Genomic DNA, 12,918 nt, shown 5'->3' on the forward strand with positions numbered 1-12,918 from the left:
AGCAATCTATAGATTCAATGCAATCCCCATCAAAATTCCAACTCAATTCTTCACAGACTTGGAAAGAGAAATTGGCAAATTCAAAACTGCACTGTACCAATGTACAGTGATAGGCAGGTAGATCAATGGAATAGAATTGAAGACCCAGAAATGAACCTAAAACCTATGGCCACTTGATCTTTGACAAAGGAGCTAAAACCATCCAGTGGAAAAAAAGACAGCATTTTCAACAAATGGTGCTGGCTCAATCCTTAGTCTTTTATCTCTGCACAAGTTATACGAGTGCAGTACAAGTGTGGGAACACAGTGAAAGGCAGTCCATGAGGTTCTAGTTAAGGGGAAAAGCAACTAGCAATGTGGCAAGAGATGAGCCTAGAGAAATAGAAAGGAGCCAAGCATCCAGGAGGAGTGTTGACATTGATTGACCAGGCCTATCATAGGTAGAGAGGAGGCATGAAATGCTTGCAAAGGGGCATGGCTTGGGAAGCCGCTGAGAAAACTAAATGGAAAACAGGTTTTGAGTGTCTCACTCCTTAACTCTAAATTGAAAATGTTACACTGAGTTTCAATGTCGGACCTAAGGAGGAACCATTGGGGCGGGGGTTGGGAGGGGGAGGTTGATTTTGAAGATGAACAGTTCAAGTACATGACAAGCGGCCACTGGCTAGGTCATAGCCTTGGGTGTTGAAATCAGCCAGGGATACAGAAAGCTCTGAGATCATGATGAAAACCATAACTCTGTGCCAGAGGCTTTGATATATGTGAAGGTGACCAAAAGGTCACGGATAATTGAGAACTGACCTCAGTTGCCATGGTTCTCTAAGAATCTGTCTAATTTCGTCTGTGGGGAATTATGTCTTCTAAAGGTGAGTGTTAGTGCTGATAGCCATTGCAATTGAATGTGATGACAGTATTTATTACATATCCAGGGCCCTATAATTTTATGTTTTGTGTAATTACTAAATATATCTTAAAGTTGGAGAAGAATTTCCTGAGGAGAAAATAAGTGGAGAAAAAGAAAACAAGTCTGAAAAGAGCCCCGGAGGCCACCTGAAGAGGGATGCAGAGAGAGGTGCTTGTGACACTGCTGGGCTTCAGCATCAACAAATTTGCATCACTGTTTCCAGTGGTGACCCCTAAGAAAAACTGTCTGAGCCCAGGGCATCGAATAGGTTGGTTAAACCACAGAAGACTAAAGCAGTACAACTAGGGATCAAGTACAGCTATTCATTTGAGGCCTGACCAGACCTCACCTGAGATCAATGGGAAAGGAAAGAAAAGAAGTAGAGTTCACTCTCCAGAGGGACACACTATTCAGTCTTCAGTCGCCAGCAGGAAAAGTGATGACACACCTCAGTGACTCAGAGAAAGTCACTGCCGTAGTGAGCAAGCCACACAAAAGAGAAGACAGGTTGTGGTTTTGTGCTGGAGCTTGTCAAGGAAAGTGTGGCTATAGATGCCAGTGCTTAACCCAGGGAAAGGAGGAGTGAGCTAGGCTCTGTGGTTGACCCCATAGTGCCAAGTGCATACCCTTTTCTTTGTGCAGGCCCATGCACTCATCCTGTTTTCTGTTTGTTTGTTTGTTTGTTTGTTTTCAAATCTCCTTTTCCTTTCCCCTGCCTGTTCCATCACTGCCTTGCCACTGCCTTTTTCCTTCTGAGGACAATGTTTTCTTGAATAGCTCCTCTGCATGTCCATCCCCTCACCTTCTGTCATATGTTGCCTGGTCCCTTTCCTTTGTGTTTTCCCACCCTACAGGACTTGCTGTTTTGTGGTTGCATATTTGCATATTTATTTCCTTTACTAGACTTTGGATTTTTATTGGACAGCATCTTGTTAAAAGTATCTAGATATTAACTCGGTTTTGGTTCAATAACAATACATTTGGATACAGAAAAAGGATATTAAATTAAGACAGAAGTCTTGGATAGAGCCAAATGCAGCAAGATTTGCCTGGGAAGATGTGATAAGTCAGACTCATGATACCTGAGCACAGATAACCAACCTGTGGCAGAATGTAGGTTAAAATAATTGGGTTAATTTAGTTACGATCTAGTGAGAGTAGAGCTAAGCTATATGGCCAAGGTATTTGTAAATGTATTTTGAGTCTGAGTTATTTCTGGGAGTGTAGTGCATGGAGGAAGAACCAGGACTTAACTTCTCCAAATGGTACCCAACTTAGCAATTAGAACCCAAGCTTACACCTAAAAAGGCCTGGGTAAAAAGCAGGTAAATGTCAAATAACTAGTTTTCTGTTTAACAGCTTCTTTAATAATGATTTAAAAAAAAGTTAACAAAGCATTCATTTAAATAAAATGAATGCTAAATGTCACAGAGGGATTTACAAGTGCTCAAAACACATTGGCATTTTTCATATCACAGAGGTTCCCATTGGGTTATGGATTAAAATACATGGATCTTGGCCCTGTCATCTGCCCCCAGCTTCCTGATGTAATCTCTAGTAAAGTTTGTAGAAATCTTAGTCAGAAAAGCAATATTGATTCTCAAATGCTTGCAAATCAGGGGCACTGTGATCATTTTTCATCTTTCCCACTCACTCTCTGAAGGCCACTGAGAGCTGTGCCATCCGTATAAACACAGTCCTGTGGACTTGCCTCCAGTGGATCTCTTCACACAGCAATGTCTCTCTTTCTTTGTCAGGCCAAACAGTGACATAAGAGACTCTGAATAGAGGGCATCTCACCAGTAATCTAGTAGCTGGTGGAGAACCTGGCTGGAATAGAATGTACGAAGAAGGCTAGGTGTGAGGACTTGAAAGGACAATGATTTGATACATCCTTTTCTATTTACCCATTTTTTTATAGTCCAGATTTTATCCCCCTCCTGCTGTACCGTCTGACTCTTCCACATCCCATAACTTCTCCATGAAGATGTCCCTACCCGCCTCCAAGTCCTCACTCCACCAGACCACCCCACTACTGGGAGCCTCCAGTCTCTTGAGACTTAGGTGCATCTTCTCCGACTAAACCCACACCTGGCAGTCCTGTGCTATATTCGTGTTGAGGGCCTCAAATCAGCTGGTGTATAGTGCCTGGTTGGTGTCACAGTGTCTGAAAGATCTCTGGGGTCCAGGTTAGTTGAGATTGCTGGTCCTTCTACAGGGGCGTTTTCCTCCTCCTCAGCTTCTTTCACCTTTTCCTTAATTCATCCACAGGGGTCAGCAGCTTCTGTTCATTGGTTGGGTATAAATATCTGCATCTGACTCTTTCAGCTTCTTGTTGGGTCTTTTGGAGGGCAGTCATGCTAGTCCCCTTTTTGTGAGTATACCAGAGCCTCAGTAATAGTGTCAGACCTGGGAGCCTCTCCTTGAGCTGGCTCCCAATTTGGGCCTGTCGCTGGACCTCCTTTTCCTCAGGCTCTTATCCGTTTTTGTTCCTGTGTTTCATACATGTCCTTTGGGGTATGAGTTACTCACTCAGAATAATATTTTCTAGTTCCATTCACTTGCCTGCAAATCTCAGGATGACCTTATTCTTAATAGTTGAATAGTATTCCATTGTTTAAATAAACCACATTTTCTGTATCCATTCTTCTGTTGTGGGACATCTGCATAGGTTCCAGCTTCTGGCTATCACAAACAAGGCCACTATGAACATAGAGGAACACATGCCCCTGTGGCATGGTTGGGCATCTTTTAGGTATGATCCCAAGAGCCGTATAGCTGGATCTTCAGGTAGATCTTTTTGCCAATTTTTTGAAGAACCTTCAGATTGATTTCCAGAGTGGTTGTACCAGTTTGCAATTTCACCATCAATGGAGGAGTGTTCCTCTTTCTCCACATCCTTGCCAACATGTGCTGTCACCTGAGGTTTTGATCTTAGCCATTCTGATTGGTATTCTTCAAGGACATAGAAAGAGCAATTCTCAAATTCATCTGGAAAAGCAAAAAACCCAGAATAACAAAAAACAGTTCTTAACAATTAAAGAACTTCTGGGGGAATCACTATCCCTTACCTCAAGCTATACTACAGAGCAAGAGTGATAAAAACTACATGGTATTGGTACAGAGACGGACATGTTGATCAATGGAATAGAATTGAAGACCGAGAAATAAAACCACACACTTACAGACATTTGACAGACAAAGAAGCCAAAAATATTCAGTGGAAAAAAGAAAGCATCTTTAATAAATGATGCTGGTCTAACTGGCAGTCTGTATGTAGAGAACTGAAAATAGATCCGTATTTGTCACCTTGCACAAAGATCAAGTCCAAGAGGATAAAGGACTTTAACATAAAACTAGATAAACTGAATCTAATAGAAGAGAAAGTGAGTAAGAGCCTTGAACTCATTGGCATTGGGAAGTTTCCTAAACAGAACTCTGATGGCTCAGGCTCTAAGATCAAGAATTGATAAATAGGAACTCATGAAACTGGAAAGCTTCTGTAAGGAAAAGGACATAGTCAATAGGACAAATCTGTAACCTACAGATTGGGAAGATATCTTCACTAACTCCACATCCAATAGAGGGCTAATATGCAAAATATATAAAGAACTCAGGAAGCTAACCACCAAAACATCCAAACAACCCAATTAAAGAATAGGCTATAGAACTAAACAAGGAATTCATAACAGAGGAATCTTGAATGGCTGGGAGCACTTAAAGAAATGTTCGAAGTCCTTAGTGATCAGGGAAATATAAATCAAAGCCACCCTGAGATTCCACCTTACACCATTCAGAATGATTTGACACTTCTAAGGGAAAACAATGGAGCCTGAGAAGAAGTAGTCAAACAGAAGAGGATATGGAAGAAGGTGTACTGCAAAGTTCAGGAAGAGACTGCTTATGGTAGTGAGATGCTGCCAGGACAGGAGCTTTGGGATGTCTGCTGGCAGGATAAAATGCCTTCAGGGACCATTAAAATATTCTGGGGGACAGCGATGATTCTGCAACTTAATAAACACATTAAGTACCACTAAATTGTGTACTTGTAGATATTTTTTAAACACTGAAAATAGAGCAAAATGAGATATATTGGAATGTGGAAATCCAGAAAGGTGCATCAAATAGGAGACTCAAGTCTTAAAGAAAGGCAATGATGAAGAAGCCAACGTAGAGCTTAAAACATTTAATGTAATAGCCACTCCTGTCTCCTTTTTCCGCACAAGAGGAATGTGAGTCTGTAAGATTATTCCTTCCTCTATTTCTCTTGGCCAGTTGAATAGTGATTCTGATGGTCTAGGGGTGTGTTCAAGTCCCATTAGCTAAAAAGCCATACTGGATGTGCTTTTGACATTCCTAACATGTGTTCATGCTGTGATGAAGCATACTTCTGCCACTCTTGTTGCTGTGGTGAAATCAAACCCGACCACAGAAGGTGAGTTTAGTTGATGTGATTTTCATCCCACATGTCATCTCCAGTGTCCCCAATTAGAGGTGGAATCACCACCATTGAATACTGATATAGATTTCTTTTGTGTGGCTATTTGCCATGTTATCTTCCTTGCCTTGTAACAGTTCCCTGGGAGTATTGACATAATGATTCTGCATCGACCACATGCTTTATCTTAGCCATGTTTATTGGGTTTTAAACCTGAAGAGGTTTAAAATGTAAAACAAACTCAGTGCTAGTTTTGAAGTATTTTTGGCTTTGATTTTGTTTTTTAGGGGGAGGGTTTCATAATACTTTCTTTCTTTCTTTTTCTCCCATTTACCCTATAGGCCTATAGTTTATATATTATGGTTTATTTTTTATATATTATGGTTTCCAGTTTGGTATTTTTGTGGGATTTCTGTGTTTACCAATGTCTCTATGCTTTTTCTTTGGCTCTTTGTTTTTCTGTCTTATTCATGTTTGTTTGTTTGTTTCATGATTATCTTATGTTATTATCATTTTTCAGATGCCTAATTGTTTTCTAATAATAGAGAGAGTTAGAAAGGAACTGAGAAGTGGCCTTGGGTGGGTAGGGTGGATCTGGGAGGGTTGTGTGGCGATATCTGTAATCAGAATATCTTGCATGAGAAAAAATCAAATCTATTTTCAATAAGAGGAAAAAATGCTAACCCAGATACTAAACTTTGGCCTGACCACAACTGAGATAGAGAAAGTATATTACAAATTATGAAGTATATGTGAAAGATTTTCGTTGATCTATTTATTAAATCTTTTATTGTTTTGTAACTGGTACAGAGCTGGTCTTATTACTATCATCTCAGTGTTTAAAAGTTTCACATCCATGTAAAATGCATTACCACCAGCCTTATTTCACTTGCTCATTGAGTGGAATACTATGTAATGAGATCAATCCATTCTTAATCCTTGGTTGACTTCTGCATCCTTTTCTTGTTTTATTCATCTGCTTTCCTATGCTCTTCATGCAGGTTTCCCGAATGAGCCTGCGGCAGTCATTGCCCTAGGTACGATTAAGGAATGGCTGGCCAAGAATCACCAGGAGGTAAGAGGACCAACACAATGACAATTCCATGTAGAGTGATTTTATCCTATGTTAAACAGGGCAGAGAAGCTGCATCAATAACAACCAGACCTGCTCCTTGTGCCATTGCCATCCGGATTTTCTTCATTTTATTTTGCATGGGATTAAGTCTTTTCCTGTAATCATTTGGTTGAAGTACACACAATGACCAGTTTGGTGGAGAAGATGAGCTAGGAGAACATACCAGTTGCCTCAAACTCTACTTTTCACATTTTTCAGGCATTATGGGTTGTGTGGGAGCAGGAGGTTGGAATGGATTTGTTGATGATTCCTCATTCTTCCTGGGATGATTTCCTTAAACAAACTAGTTTGTCTTTGCTGTTTGTGTTCTATAATGTAACATCTGGTAGTGAGCTCCATCTTCATTTATAGCTAGGCCCTTTCCTAATGTGACTTCCAGGTATGGGACTGCAATCAGATTGCATAATTGTTAACTTGCCTGTATGGTCAGTTTTCTTTTTTTTCTCTCTTTCTTTCTCTTCCTTCCTTCCTTCCTTCCTTCCTTCCTTCCTTCCTTTCTCTCTCTCTCTCTCTCTCTCTCTCTCTCTCTCTCTCTCTCTCTCTCTCTCTTTCTTTCTCTCTTTCTTTCTAAGTGAAATGAAATGCTTTCATTCTATTACATATCTCATCTCATTTCTACTCCTTCAGTAAGGTCTATGGGATATGCTGGGATATGGAGAGTGATAAGCAAGAGAATTACTCATTTAAATAAAGCACTAGGACAGCTATAACAGGGAAGCTGTACACGCCAGAGGTTTGTCTTTTCACCCATCAAAACAGCAAGAGAGTTACAGGCAGTGCCCAGTCTTGTGCATTATTCCTTTCTCTGATTGTTCTGATTTTCTCCTTTAAATAGTAATGTAATTGTATAGTGAATTTTACTTCCATTTATGATCATGAATTTAGCTTTCTCTTTGAGTAGGGGACAGAGTATTTGGAAATGACTGAGAATGGAAAAGAGGCTGTGAACATTTTCTATTGAAGACCAGCTTTGTTATTCTACATATTTAAAGAAATAGCAGTATCATTTTCTAACTACTATAATTTCAACATTCCCTAACCAGATATAAATATTGTTAACCTCTAGGAGAAGTGAAGACCATGAATACTTCCCACTGAGAGCTAATAATGAAGAGGAAGACATATTACTCATATGTATAGCTCATTGACAAATTATAGTAGCACAATGAGCCCAATAAAGCTGTCTAGAGAACTTCCTGAAAAAAGGTTTTAGTGTCTCCTACCCTCATCTTATTCTACTCTAAACTAGTCTATCTCTGAGCCTTTTTTTTTTATTTCATATCATTTTCTTGTGGACATCTTGGGCATTGTAGAAAATTTAAGTCATTTTGATTGAGTTACATGCTACTTGTGGCAACATTAAATCTGTCATGTGCTGGTTACCTTTTAAGAACTTCCTGTTTTAATAAGTCCTAAAGAGTGTCAGCAAGTTAATTTGGACACTTCCCATTTTACCGAATAAATAAATTATGATTGACTATAGATAAGAGCTGTGCAAACTGATTATTCAATTGTATTTTGATTCAGGATTTGCTCTGCTTACCCAAACAAACTAGGCTAAAGATCTGTGAAAGAATGTTGCTTCTAATTCACTTGTCTTTCTGTTGCCATGTTGTTTTGACATCTTTATTGTTTCAGTGAGTTATTCATTTCTTCATTCATTTGATAAATATTTGCTGAAATCCACTAGGCACATTTCTACCTGGGAAAAAGCACCAAAAGACAAACAAATAGTTCCTGTCTTTTGATAGTCATTGTCTGTGAAAAGAGAAGAAAATTAAGCAAATAAAGAAATAAGGCAGTCCAAAGAGTTCTTTACAAAACCAAGCATCGTAACTACATAATGGATTATGAGGAGATGTGGTTTTACTCTTCTGAGGCTATGACCCTGGAGAAAAAATTTCATAACAAGAGGGTGTAAGCTGAGCTCGACAGAGTGCTTGAGGTAAAATATTTCAGGAAGACAAAACAGGGATAGATTGGGGCTGGGTAGGGGGTTTGGGTGGGGGGAGTAAGGTGAGAGGGAGGGACTGGGTAGAGAAGAGGGGAGGGGAAGCACCCATCTTGATGTAAAGTGAATAAATTGGTCAATTAAAAAGAGAAGAATACAAAGCAGTGTGGGGAGTGGAGCATGAGCTTATTGCTGACAAGCAGTAGGAAGGGAGGGTGATGAGTGTTGATGGAAGAATTGTAAGAGACAAATTTGTAGATTTTGGCAGAAGTTGAGTAATAGGTGCTGTGCTAAATAGGGAGATTTTGGACCATACTACTTGTTTACTCTTGTGTACTAGTGGTATCGGATTGTATGGTATTGTGTCCTGTAGTGTCACATCGTATCACAAGCATCGTGTCGTGTCAAGTCATGTCGTATAGTAGTATAGTATAGTATAGTATAGTATAGTATAGTATAGTATAGTATAGTATAGTATAGTATAGTAATTGCCAGCTCTCTGCGGGTCAGGTCCGGGCAAGAGCAGAGAACCAGGTCCAGCTGAGTCTGGGGTCAGGGCTCAGATCTCCTGAATAACCACCCTGATCTGGGAGTCTGTCAAAGCAGGATTTTAATTGTATCAATCTTGTTTTTAAAGGGCTGAGAGAGGAGGTGGGTTTTTTTTTTTTCTGAAGTGAGATGACATAGGGGGAGGGGAAAGGTGATGAAGGGTATGGACTGACTGACAGAGCCAACAAAATTATTCTAAGTCAGCAGTAGCTAGGCAAAGGCAAGCTTAAGCAGATCATGCTAAATCACTCCATTACGGAAGTAACTGAAACAGATTACAAAACTTGAGCCAGGCTTGGGTTTGTCCTCAAGGCCCAATCCAGGGCCAAAATGGGGCCCAACATCTTATAGTATATACTACATGAGTGTAGTGTTTGTAGAATAGGATAGGTTTGGGATAAGGGAGTAACATGATCTATTTAAATCTTTAAACATTAATACTACTGCTCTTTGGAAAATTATCCTTTAGAAATAACAGATAAAGATGGAGAGAACTCAGCTGAGGAGCGTGAAGCAAATCCAGGTAAAACATGGGGACTTTTGGAAGACTCTGATGGTATTAAAGGCAGGAGGAAGGGAAAGGTTTAAGATATATTATAAAGTAGAGGCTTTGAAGGTTGTTCAGTGAGTGACTAGCTTATTCCACAGTTACAAGCCATCCTCCAGTCTCCGTGTTATAAAACAGTGATGGCTTACTTGCTTATATTATTTGTTTGTCTTGAGTCGTCAGAGGACATTGGATTCATCAGGAACCCAGGCTAACATCTCATTGTAGGAAATATGTAATCATGGGAATTCTGTATATTTCTTTTTTCATGTTATTTTTACCAAATGAAAGGCATCCTGTAACTGAGGCCCAGGAAATAAGAAAATAAAGTTTTTGCATAATAAGGAAAGCTGAATATTAGGAAAAAAAGTGATATCTTTATAAAGTTGAATCCAATATGATGTCTTATGTGGAATTGGACATATGTAGAGAGTCAAGAAGGAGAACTGAATATTTGGCTGATACACCCAGGTACTTTCTTTGTATTTCCTGTGATGAAGAGAAATGATGCAAGGCATATTAATAGAATAATATATAGAAAATAAGAGTGACATTGTAGGTAATAAAATATGATCTCATTTCCAATATCTAACCAATTCTTCAAAATAAAAGCCTGTTATTTATGGTGCAGCTCAATATAAAATCAAGAGAGAAAAGGTGAAATATTATCTTAGTGTCAGGTAAGTTGAAAGAAGTGTTCACACAGTTTAGGTAGAGGAGAAATGCCACTGAAATAAACCACAGTGTGTAAAAAGGAAGTCTTAGCAGTTCAGGGCCAGCTTTCAGCCGTTTTGGTAGGTGACTGCAATTCCAGACTATACACACAATAAGAAGTATGGCAGTCTTTATTGCCCCTCTCACTCAAATATTTCCCTACTGTTACTTCATGATTATAATCATCATCATCACCATCATCATCATCATCATCGTCGTCATTATCATTCTTATCATTATATTACTGTTCACCTGATTTGCAGGCTTCCACATGGTCCCATTGGGATCCACCTATCCATTCACAGCTCAGTCACCTTTGCCCGAGGCAAGGCTAGTCTTGAGCTTGGTGGAAAAGGATACATGCCCTGGGATTTTTGGTTCATCAAATCCCCTGAAAGTTTCCTGAAAGAAAAGGGGAGAGTAATAATACGATGTGGTTCTTCTATTAGTGGTCATGCTTCCCTTCTCCAGATGACCCTATAATTCAGTGGCACCTTCTCTTGAGATTCAGACATCACACTCTAACTGACTGGTGTTACGGGATTACTGAGGTTTCATGATTTGGCATTTACTAGCCCTCTTGTTTCTGATGCTTTAGGGAGGATACTTTTCTGAAGACAGTGATCAGTTGGATTCTATGTGATCTCACAAACCACTGTCAGCTGCCATGAAATATTACTTCTATACCCAGAGGGTCCCAACTGGAGCTCTGTGATCTATGTCCTGTCTGTGTTATGTATTAACTTAGTTTTCTCCACATCTAAATGGTGAGGGAATGGCTTTCAAGATAGATTCAGGAACACAATAGAACTTGCAGAAGTGAGCCTGGCTAAACAAATTGTATAGTCATGAGTGAGATGAAGCAGCTTTAAAAAAAAAGTGCCAGAACTGCAAACCAGAAAACTTAAGAAGCAAAAGGAATTTGTCACTGGTAAGAGCAGAATTATTATTCTGAGGAGACCAGTGAGAAGAGTTCTCCCATGGCCCAGAGCACAATAAAGATACAAAGAAATGGAAACCTTGATTGAAACATTAAAATACTGAGTAAGAAGACGAGAGGCCATGATAGAGATGGGGATGGGTGCAGGCTATACACTAGTGTCTTCAGCTAAAATAAATTTTAAAATTTGCTAATTTCAGAAAAGTGAAGGCAAAGGATTTGAGTTGGCTATTGAAAGTTGACATTAGCTAGAATGATAATGTTTCTGTAAGAACTCCATTTTTCTCAAGGAGTAATTTTATTATACAGATAGGAAAGGAAAATAAAAGGGTATTATGGAGATGCTCAGTGGGAATGTGGCCCACACTTCTAACTTGCGGTGTCTGCTGTGGGGTATCATATACAGCTTCACACATTCCTCATTTTCCATGCAACTAAAAATATCATTTCATGTGAAATCATGATTTTTCCACTCCAAGACTCTGAGACACCCCCATTCATATCTGGAAGTTAGCCTAAGAAATGTTTTTACTGTGCCTGCTCTATTGTTGGACACCAGGGACTCATATGACATTTGGTTATTGATCTCTAGAGCAGCATACCTAGTTGTAATTTTTCCATAGAAAGCAGAACAGGATGTCTTTTTCCTCTAAAAGCTACTAAGGGCCTGATGTTATGAGATATTTCCAATTTATTAGGGTCACATTCAATATTTCAAATTCCCTAAGGGAGCATGCATTTTATAGCATGCAGTGGACTAGTTAACTCTGCAAGAAAGCCTTCCTAGGAGATAAGGCCTAAACAATAGAGTCTGATATAGACCACTAGCTTTGTGGGGGGAACTCATACATGGCCATCTTGGAGTTCTAACCAGATCTCAGTTGCACAGTGGAGGGGAACTGAAACTCTACCCATTATACAGTAGTAGACAGGCAAACACTTAGCTGTCTAAGAAGCTCTCATTAAAGCCATGGTCATGTGCAATCTTCTGGCTAGGTAGCCATGCTTCACCTGAGGCCAAGCATATGTTCATCTATGCAGGGATATTGCACCTTTTTTTTAACTACTCACTCCATGGAGATTTCTTTTGATGTTCTTCTTCATGATACCACCTTTCCCCGGCAAACCAAGACCCTGTTCTAGAACGAAGGAGTCACTGGAGGAATCCTTCCCTTTACTTACTGGGTACTTAGCTGAAGCTGAAACTGAGTGACACAGGTGATACTCCACTTCTGTCCTTTCAAACTCAAAGTTTGTTTCCTTCCCTGTTGGAGGAAGGTGGAAGCTTTGTTGCATCATGTACACATTTTGGAGGCTCTGCCAGACATGTATTTTTTAACTATGTATCTTACGCCAAACAGATTGTTATTGAAAATGTTAAGTATCATCTTATGTCATTTCCATTGTTTACTCTGTGCCTTCTGAGGGAAGTGCAACACCTGTGATGTTACTCTTTGTCACTTTAAGTAGCATACCTACAGATGCAGCTTGATGAGCTATGATGCTCTGTAGAGGCAGAGTACCAGCCTGGGGCATATCTAGCTTTAGCTCTCATTTTCTCTCTGAGACTTTAGATCTTATCTGATGTTACCTATATTGTGGGGTCTCCCAGTGGAAGCTAGAGACAAAAACCAAATTTGATTTTGTCATCAATGTCCTTTAGAAAACAGATATTAGTCCTCTCTCTTTCTCTCCCTCTCCCTCTCCCTCCCTCCCTCCCTGCCTCCTTCCCTCCCTCCC

At 39.7% G+C, this 12,918-nt stretch overlaps 1 protein-coding gene across 12 annotated transcripts in view; it reads left to right on the forward strand.

Moving 5' to 3' along the window:
* The window catches only part of Macrod2 (mono-ADP ribosylhydrolase 2), a 1,944,357-nt gene that overhangs the window by 1,371,948 nt on the left and 559,491 nt on the right, over nucleotides 1-12,918 (forward strand). For all 12 annotated transcript variants that reach the window (XM_031372067.1, XM_031372070.1, XM_031372073.1 and 9 more), the window contains exon 8: nucleotides 6,344-6,417. In XM_031372067.1, coding sequence (XP_031227927.1) covers nucleotides 6,344-6,417 — 74 coding nt within the window. The remainder of the gene's footprint in view (nucleotides 1-6,343; nucleotides 6,418-12,918) is intronic.

This window comes from Mastomys coucha, unplaced genomic scaffold (assembly GCF_008632895.1).
Source record: "Mastomys coucha isolate ucsf_1 unplaced genomic scaffold, UCSF_Mcou_1 pScaffold15, whole genome shotgun sequence".
In the NCBI taxonomy this organism is placed as follows: Eukaryota; Metazoa; Chordata; class Mammalia; order Rodentia; family Muridae; genus Mastomys; species Mastomys coucha.